General features: G+C 38.3%; 1 protein-coding gene across 2 annotated transcripts in view; it reads right to left on the bottom strand.

The window, feature by feature from the left end:
* Positions 1-8,849: 8,849 nt before the first annotated feature.
* Positions 8,850-9,853, bottom strand: part of LOC126267263 (N-acetylneuraminate lyase-like) — a 70,230-nt gene continuing 69,226 nt past the window's right edge. For both annotated transcript variants that reach the window (XM_049972327.1, XM_049972328.1), the window contains exon 8: positions 8,850-9,121. In XM_049972327.1, coding sequence (XP_049828284.1) covers positions 8,976-9,121 — 146 coding nt within the window. In that variant the 3' untranslated portion in view covers positions 8,850-8,975. The remainder of the gene's footprint in view (positions 9,122-9,853) is intronic.

Genomic DNA, 9,853 nt, shown 5'->3' with positions numbered 1-9,853 from the left:
CTCTATTCTACCAACCGCTTTAATGCGTATCAGATAAGCGCCGAAGATTGCCTGTGTGATTAATGTGCTTCCACTCATTATATCCACTTGGAGAGCATAGATTTACATCCGAAGGGTTAAATAAGCAGCATGAAAAACAAAATATAGGGTTTTCGGAAGGCGAGTACACCACCATTTTCTTTCGACGCTTTCATTGTTCCTTAATTTGCGAATAAATATTGCTTTCTTGCAGTATCAAGTTACTGATTTATTACCATCTTTTTAGGTTCTGTATTCCTCGGGAAAGTCAGAATCTTTATTTTGAAAATATACAGGTCCCTTACGAATCAAAACTTCGCGATTTCTTTCTGTAAAGTTTTCATGAAAATAATCAGAGGGGCCGTGTGATATTTCTGCCGAGTTGGAAAACTGTTGTACAACTGACACAGTAGTCGGTGTTGTTGAAGCAACCGAAGTTGTTGCACTTTCGTCACAGCGAGGTCGCTTTCTGGTTCAGTCTCTTTTCCTAAAATGGTAGAAATCTGAAACTGGTGTATAACATGAACCTTCAGAATTCCCGCAATTTGTAATCGACACGACTCATCATTTGGAAGATTTATTATTTGATTGCTACTTACAGAAGTTGCTCCAATAGTAGTCGTAAAATATGATGTTAATTTTGGTAATTTTTCAGTTACTTCCTTCTGATGTATAACTCTTTTGCTTCCTGCAGATCCACTGGGATATGAACGTTTCGACATTTAATTTTGTAATTCGGTATTTATTTTTACACCGAAGATAGACGTTAACACAAAACAGAGCAGGTAAGGGATGACTACTCAAAGGACACTTCAGAGCACAGACAGTAACAACTACAGACAAAACAAACGTCACAACACTGCAGACAAATACAGGGAAATTCCCAATCGTCGAGTCGGTTTAAGTCGGTCCGTCACGTTTAATTTTAGGTCGCTATTAGCTCCGTGCAGAACTGTGCACTGCTCAAAGGTAATACGCAAGTAGGTATTGTAGTCAGTCATTATCGTTCGATTTTTTCATAGCAAATTTCTTTTTCAGTAATAAATATTTGTGATCATTTGGTGATCCGGCAGGAACTACAGGGCTTCTATCGATAGGCATGTGTCCCGAGTGCCCAATGGGAAAGAGGGGCCTGAGCTTTATCCTCATCGAATATTATCTGAGGTCACCACCCACTGCCAGATAATCTCGACTACTCTCAGAATGCATTGAATTGCAACCTCCAACAGCAGACTGTACATCCATCACAGCCCCACTTCTTTCTCCTGGCTGCAGCTAGAGCTGACCAGCATAACTCACCGAACACTCACTACTTTAGGTGGCGTTCCCCAACATAGTGTTGTAGGCCCTTTGCTGTTCCTTTTCTATATAAACTATTTGGGAGACAATCTGAGCAGCCTTTGTTTGCAGATGACGCTGTCGTTTATCGACTAATGAAGTCATCAGAAGATCAAAACGAAATACAAAACGATTTATAAAAAAATTCCAATATGGTGCGAAAATTGGCAATTGACCCTAAATAACGAAAAGTGTGGGTTCATCCACACGAGTGCTAAAAGGAGCCCACTAAACCTCGATTACACGATAAATCAGTCAAATCTAAAGCCCGCAAATTAAACGTCTAGGAATTACAATTACAAAAAACTTAAATTAGGTGGAACACATAGAAAATGTTTATTTATTTAATTATTTATTTACTTAGCATCCTTGTATCTCATCATTATAAAAATGATGTAGGATTTGTCATACATAGAAAATAGACCATGAAAAGATTTACAATTATACGTCCATAAATAAAATATTATTACATATAACATGAAACCATATGCATAACAACATTTATAATATGCTAAATTAGAAAAATAGATGACTACAATTTAGTTTTCAATATTGTGGGGAAGGCTAAACAAAGACTTTGTTTTATTCGCAGGACACTTAGAAAATGTAGCAGATCTACTAAGGAGACTGCCTACAATAACTTGTCCATTCTCTTTTAGAGTACTTTTGCACGGTGTGCGATCCTTACCAGACACGATTGATGGAGTACATCGAAAAAGTTCAAAGAAGGGCAGCACATTTTGTATTATAGCAAAATGGGGAGAGAGAGAGTCACTGAAATGATACAGGATTTGGGGTGGACATAATTTAAAAAATTCCAGTCACCAACTTTCTCCTCCGAATGCAAAAATCTGCATAGGGAGAAATCATCACCATGATAAAACACGGGAAATCAGAGCTCATACGGAAAGATATAGGTGTTTGTTCTTTCCACACACTATATGAGATTGGGATAATAGAGAATTGTGAAGGTAGGTCGATGAATCCGCTGTCAGGCACTTAAATGTGATTTGGAGAGTATCCATGTAGATGAAGTATCTGACATCCAACTAAAAACATGCAGCAGATGACAAATTGTATGTGGAGACCAACTCACTATTCAGTGGGTTTAGTAGGATTATGAAAATTTATATGGTGTACCGCATCTCTGTCGGTTACCTCCATGAGACAAAGGCGCAGTTCGTGCTGGACTCATGAAAATGGTTTCTCATAGGCTGCAAAAGTCAATCTTGCCTGAGAGATTAAGCTGTTCTCCGACTTCACTTTTAGTCAACAATTGGGTTCTCTGCTGCTGTGTTAAATGACTTTTCTGTGTTTCAATAATGGACCCTACTCTACACCCTCAGTTCACAGTAGATGTAAATGTCATATGAAATTTTTGGCTGGAATATCCGACAGTGTGGGCTCAGATGACTGTGTGAGGACTGATACGTAGACCAACTGTGGAGAGGTCGGGTAGTGTTCACGCAAGATAAGTAGTGCGCAAGTGTAGATAGATTTTCAGTTGTTGACTCATTGTTTGTGTCTGTTAGTTTATTTATTTTGCATTGAAAAAGAGGTAGTTTGGCAGCTACAACATTATATGTCAGTTGTAACAACAGTTATATAAAGACAATGAAGCAAGTAATGGAAAGAAGCTCCTTTTTACAAGTACTGGAAAGAAGTTCATTTTGAAGCTGCCTTACTTATCTGAGATAACTATGGACCACATTGTATGTGTGATTGTAATTTTGTTGCTCCAGGCCATTGCATTTTGCACACTCATGTCCTCATAAAGTAGGACAAGTCATTTTACTCAGAACATAAACTACTCAGCACACATCTAATTTAAGAAATATAGCACACAATGTTTTATATAAAATATATCAAAAGGTAAAGCTATCATCAACCTGAGCTCTGATTTGAGCATCACAGTGGTTTATTACAAGTGGTCCTGGTGGAGGTGGCATGTCCTTTCATTCCTCCTACCATTGAACTGATTTACCCACAGACAATTATACTGCTAGAAGAAGCCATCGCCATTGTAGAAGACAGCAAACAGGTGCAGGTGGTACACAATAATATACGTGTAATTCACAGCTTTCACAGTGCCCTTGACTACAACGAGTTGCCTGCTGTACCAACAGGTGGCATTCAATCTTGCAATGGGCAATGGTCATAATGTTCAAAAAAATTTCTGTCTTGCACTGGGGCGTCATTTGTACACTCCACAATATTTCAACAGGGCATGTGTCAGTCATCTTCAGGTGATCCATTGAAGACTGATGATGACTTTATGTAAATAAAAAACCAGATTCTGCAAGCAGACCCATAATGTCAACTGGTTACTGTGTCATCCACTGCCTTTTTGGCATCACTTGGATGCAGTATGGAGGGCCATAATGTCAGTCCTTGTTGCCTTCTCAGTGGACTCTGTTCCAGTCATTCCACCAAGAAACACACTCTATCTCTGGCAGTACCAGAAACTGAACCTGTGGCCTCTGCACAGTAGTCCTCTATGGTTGGAGAGAGAGAGAGATAGATAGAAAGGGGGTGGGAGGGGAGGGGGAGAAAGAGAGAGACAGAAAGAAAGGAAGATACAGACAGACAGAATCCTCTTAGCATCCTTTGGTAAGTTGTGTGTGACAGTACAGCTCCTAAGTCACAGTATAATGAGTCAGCTCTAATAGGAATGATTGGCATGTGGATAATGTGCAAGGACCCGACCATCATGTACAGAGAGGCAACCAGTGAGAAGGAGGGACTTCTTTCTCATAAAGTAAAACTGAATGATACTCACTGCTGTTAAGGTAAATTTTGGAAACTAACTGACATCAGCAGAAATATCCAAGTTACCACAAGTGCCACTGAAATCTCCTTAATAAAGTCATATTTCCAAGTACTACAGAAGGTGGACAAAAATATGGTGACAGCAAAAAAACACAACACATTACCATGGCTAATACAGTGTCAAAAAAGCCCTTGCGATCGCAACAACTTCCAGTCTCGGAAATGATAAATACAAGTCCTGTATGGTTTTTAAGGGACTCTTATACCACTCTCCCTGCAAATAGAGAAAGTTCAGATAATGATGATGGAGGTGGATAGTGATAGTGCACCCTTTCCACCAAAGAAGACAACAAATGCTCAATAACATTGAGATGAGCTGACTATGCTGACCAGGGAAGATGCAACAATTCACACTTGTGCTCGCAAAAGCATTCCTGGATGATGAGAGCTGTGTGAACAGGTGCCCTGCCATCTTGGAACACAGCATCACCATTATGGAACAAACACTGTACACTGGGATGGACCTCATCAGTCAAAATGGTCACATAATATTTGGCAATAATGCAACCTCGCAGAGTAACCATGGGGCTCATGGAATGTTGCAATATGACTGCCTAAATCATCACCATAGCCCTACCATGTTTCATTCTTGGGATATAGCCAGGTCAGTAGTTGGAAAAAGTGTGAAACAATACTCAACTGACTAAATAGCGTTCTTTCATAGCTAGCCTTGTTTTGAGGGCTTCGGCAAGACATTGTCCTGTTACGGGCATCTGCATCACAGATGAGCGGTTTAGGTATTCAAGCTCACCCAGCAATTGCCTGCTTCTGGTGCTCCATTTGTTTTGTTTTGTTTTGCTGCTGACTGGGTGCATGATTGTGATATTCAGTTCTACAGTGACTTTCAGCTGTTATCCTCTTATTTTTCATCACAATCCTCTTCAGTGACCATCCATCATGATTACTCAAAATATACTTTCATTTGCATTGTGAACATGCAAATGTTGTTTTTCCGCTTTCCCTATAAGCAGTGTAAATATTCTACACTTTGCCTCTTAAAATATCAAGCATTTCAGCTACCTTGGTTATGGAAGCACCCACAATACAAGTGGCAACAATTTGACTATGTTCAAATTCACTTAGCTCTGACATAATGCACTCATAACTACAAAGACAATTTTTCTGACCATGACTGACACTTGGAGTGTACTGAGGACATTGCTCAGTGCTGTTCATGGTCAAATACAGCAATGCCGCCTTGCAGGCTTGACTAGCATCTGCATTTATGTTCAAGCATGCGTTCCTCAGAGTGTTTCCATATCTTTGTCCATCCTCTGTATGTATGCAGCCAATGCACTTAACATGCCCCAAGGAGGGCAAAACAGCCAGAGCCCATTGGTATAATGATTTCTGCATACTTGGTTGCTGATACTGAAAAGCTCAAAAACTAAAAGAGTAATCATTAAAAATATTATATTTTTTACATTATGTGGCAACCATGAGTCTTGCAAACAATGGAACAAGTAGCACGCTTTTCCCAAAAGTTGTTGCTTCAAAGTTGCAGTGAAAAGGTTGTCTGATAGGTGACACAATAAAATAATAGTTTGCACATGCCAGATATCACTGTAAAATGGCTGGGGTGACTGCTGTCCTAATATCTTTACAAACCATAATTTGTATTTAAAATCTGGAGATTCTGTGATTTAGCATCTAACAAACCTTGTTGACAAGTATTGGCTAATCTATTTTGACAGAAGATCCATCTTTGTATCACAAGGTATGGGATCTGTGTGAACAACAGCTTCTGTTTTATTGTCGTTTTACTTGTAAAATCACAACAGATACATAGCATGCCGTTCATCTTCTTGGCTATGGCCATATGTGTTGCCCACTAATTATGTGGGATTGATTGATTCATGTGCTTCCAGTCTCTCCTGCTCAACTTCTAAACCAGCCACAGGAATAAGAAATGGATGTACTACTCTATAAAATTTAAAAAAAATGCTTTTAATGAAAGGTAGTATTTTGTCTGTCCTAGGTCTTGGGTAAAAGGATGATATACAGGGTGGTCCATTCATAGTGACCAGGCCCAATATCTCACAAAATAAGCATTAAACGAAAAAGCTACAAAGAACAAAACTCATCTAGCTTGAAGGGGGAAACCAGATGGCACTATGGTTGGCCTGTTAGATGGTGCTGCCATAGGTGAAACGGATATCAACTGCATTTTTTAGATAGGAACCCCCATTTTTTTTACATATTCATGTAGTACGTAAAGAAATATGAATATTTTAGTTGGACCACTTTTTTCACTTTGTGATAGATGGCACTGTAATAGTCACAAATGTATAAGTACATGGTATCATGTAACATTCCGCCAGTGCAGACGGTATTTGCTTCGTGATACATTACCCATCTTAAAATGAACTGTTTACAATTGTGGAAAAAGTTGATATTATGTTGATGTGTGGCTACTGTGATAAAAATGCCCAAGGGGCATGTGCTATGTATGGTGCTCGGTATCCTGGATGGCGTCATCCAAGTGTCCGGACCGTTCGCTGGATAGTTGCGTTATTTAAGAAAACAGAAAGTGTTCAGCCACATGTGAAATGGCAACCATGACCTGCAACAAATGATGATGCCCAAGTAGGTGTTTTAGCTGCTGTCATGGCTAATCCACACATCAGTAGCAGACAAATTGCGTGAGATTCAGGAATCTCAAAAATGTTGGTGCTGAGAGTGCTACATCAACATCGATTGCAACCGTACCATATTTCTATGCACCAGGAATTGCATGGCAATGACTTTGAACATCGTGTATAGTTCTGCCACTGGGCACAAGAGAAATTACGGGACGATAACAGTTTTTTGCATGTGTTCTATTTAGCAACGAGGCGTCATTCACCAACAGCAGTAACGTAAACCAGCATAATATGCACTATTGGGCAATGGAAAATTCACAATGGCTCTGACAAGTGCAACATCAGTGACCTTAGCAGGTTAATGTATGGTGCGGCATTATGGGAGGAAGGATAATTGGCCCCTATTTATCAATGGCAATCTAAATGATGCAATGTATGCTGATTTTCTACGTAATGTTCTACCGATGTTACTGCAAGATGTTTCACTGCATGACAGAATGGCAATGTACTTCTAACATGATGGATGTCTGGCACATAGCTCGCGTGCAGTATGACAGGTGGATTGGTCATCGAAGCATCATACCATGGCTCACATGTTCACCGGATCTGACGTCCCTGGATTACTTTCTGTGGGGAAAGTTGAAGGATATCGTGATCCACTGACAATGCCTGACAACATGCGTCAGCGCATTGTCAATGCATGTGTGAACATTATGGAAGGCAAACTACTCACTGTTGAGAGGAATGTCATTACACATATTGCCAAATGCACATCATTTCAAGCATTTATTGCATTAATGTGGTATTTAAAGGTAATCATGCTGTAACAGCATGCGTTCTCAGAAATGATAAGTTCACAAAGGTACTTGTATCACATTGGAACAACCAAAATAAAATGTTCAAAAGTACCTAAGTTCTGTGTTTTAATTTTAAAAAACCTACCTGTTACCAACTGTTCATCTAAAATAGTGAGCCATATGTTTGTGACTATTACTGCACCCTCTATCACAAAGCAAAAAAAGTGGTCCAACTAAAACATTCATATTTCTGTACGTTCTACACAAATATGTAATAAAACATGGGGGTTCCTATTTTAAAAAATGCAGTTGATATCCATTTGACCTATGGCAGCGCCATCTAGTGGGCCAACCATAATACCATCTGGTTTCCCCCTTCAAGCTAGACAAGTTTCGTTCTTTTTAGTTTTTTCGTTTGACGCTTATTTCGCGAGATATTTGGCCCAGTCACGATCAATGGACCACCCTGTATAATCTCACATAGCTCTTCTAAATCCAGAAGCGCAAATAGTCTGATATTAAAATGCAAGAGTCTTTTATGAAGAATTTGAAAGCTGTGAAGGCATGGTGTCCAAAAATATTTCCTAGTTGCAAACTGTTCACTACTGCAGTGTGGAGAGAGCAATATAACACTTCAGTGCTAATTTTATCATAAACTGGACAAGGTTGATTTCAGTGACAAATCAGTTGATAGTGTGTAGTTGATATATTTGGGGAACCTAAACAGTGTTAAATATGAAGATCAGTGTTCGCCTCCTGTCATATGACAACAGACTATGGATAATGTATTGCTCTATTCGTCATTTTCACATTCCTATGACATTAACCCATTCTTCCCACATTTTTTGAGGGATTGTAAAACTTGAGACTGATTAACCTTGTCCCTTCCAGCTCTAGTATATCTTTTGTTGACTGTGAACAGTTTTATCTCTGAGTACATTCCTACACATCAGATATTTTTACTTTTTATTTTAGTGCATTTTTAGAAACTGTTTGATGAATTTTGTTCCTTGTTCTGTAATTTTCGAAATTAATTACATTAAAAATATAATCCATTTCCACTAAACTTTGTCTTCAGTAAATGTAATTAACTTTTTCTGTTCATACCTTGTTTAGCGTTCTTTCGGCTTCTACAAAGTATTACATAGGTGACAGTACTTACCTTCCACTTTGTTTATCAGTTCTCTCATGAGACATTCTATTCTTTTGAAAACTGGATATCTTAAGAAGTTAATGTAAACAAAAGACCAACTGTATATTTAAATGTAGAAATAAAAGGAGAGAATTGTATTGATGTTTTAGTATTATATTTGCAAAATGTGCCAATGGCAGTTGAAACACTAATACAGAATTGAGGTTCTATATTCAAGTGTTTGTTATATCATCAGTGAATCATAATATTTCTTCTTCCTTAAGAGATCAGTTTCAGTGACTTCAGTTCCTCCTTAAGTTGTTTCTTCTCTTGCTCTGAGTATCCAACCAGGGGAGGACGTGGCTCACCCACATCAATTGGAGTCATCAGATTCATGGCTGCTTTCATTGCAGGTACCCAAACACCTTTTCCAAACAACAAAAATTTTAACTTTTCCAATAAGCATATATTATGCATACAAATTATTGCAAAAAACTCTCTCTCTCTCTCTGTCTGTCTCTCTCTCTCTCTCTCTCTCTCTCTCTCTCTCTCTCACACACACACACACACACACACACGGGGGGGGGGGGGGGGGGGCTAAAGTAAGTAAAATGGCAGACTGATACATACAAGATCTTTGAAATAAACTGCTGCAGAATAACAGAGGAAAAAAGAAAATCTTGTAATTTCCAATTTTAAAGATGTCATCTAAAGATTTATTTATTCAATTTTTCTTTGGACTTAGGATTATACTGGGTACTGGACAATTCCTCAATTAATATACATATTTCTTGAAATTTTTTAAACACATCATTTTAGCAAAAAATAATATTACATTTTTATACTACTCAATATTTTATAACTGTATACACTTTTGAAATGCAATCGTAATTGAGACAACAGTTTTATTCTCCTAGATATACCCTTACTACGAAGACAAAATAATCATTCACAGTTGATTTGAAACAGTTACTGTCCATAATTATTTTTGTATATTTGGGTAATGTGTTGTACAGTTTGATGCCAGGATGGAGTATGCCTTTTGAAATGATGCTGTATTTGTATGTTGTACATACACACTATTTATTTGTTTTGTATGGTAGCTTTGTATAGATTCATTATAAGTCAAGCATGGACTGCTGCTGTTTACGTTTTCT

This window comes from Schistocerca gregaria, chromosome 4 (assembly GCF_023897955.1).
Source record: "Schistocerca gregaria isolate iqSchGreg1 chromosome 4, iqSchGreg1.2, whole genome shotgun sequence".
NCBI classification, from domain to species: domain Eukaryota; kingdom Metazoa; phylum Arthropoda; class Insecta; order Orthoptera; family Acrididae; genus Schistocerca; species Schistocerca gregaria.
The sequence above is the reverse complement of the archived record's forward strand: the minus strand, read 5'-3'. Positions and strand labels throughout refer to the sequence as shown.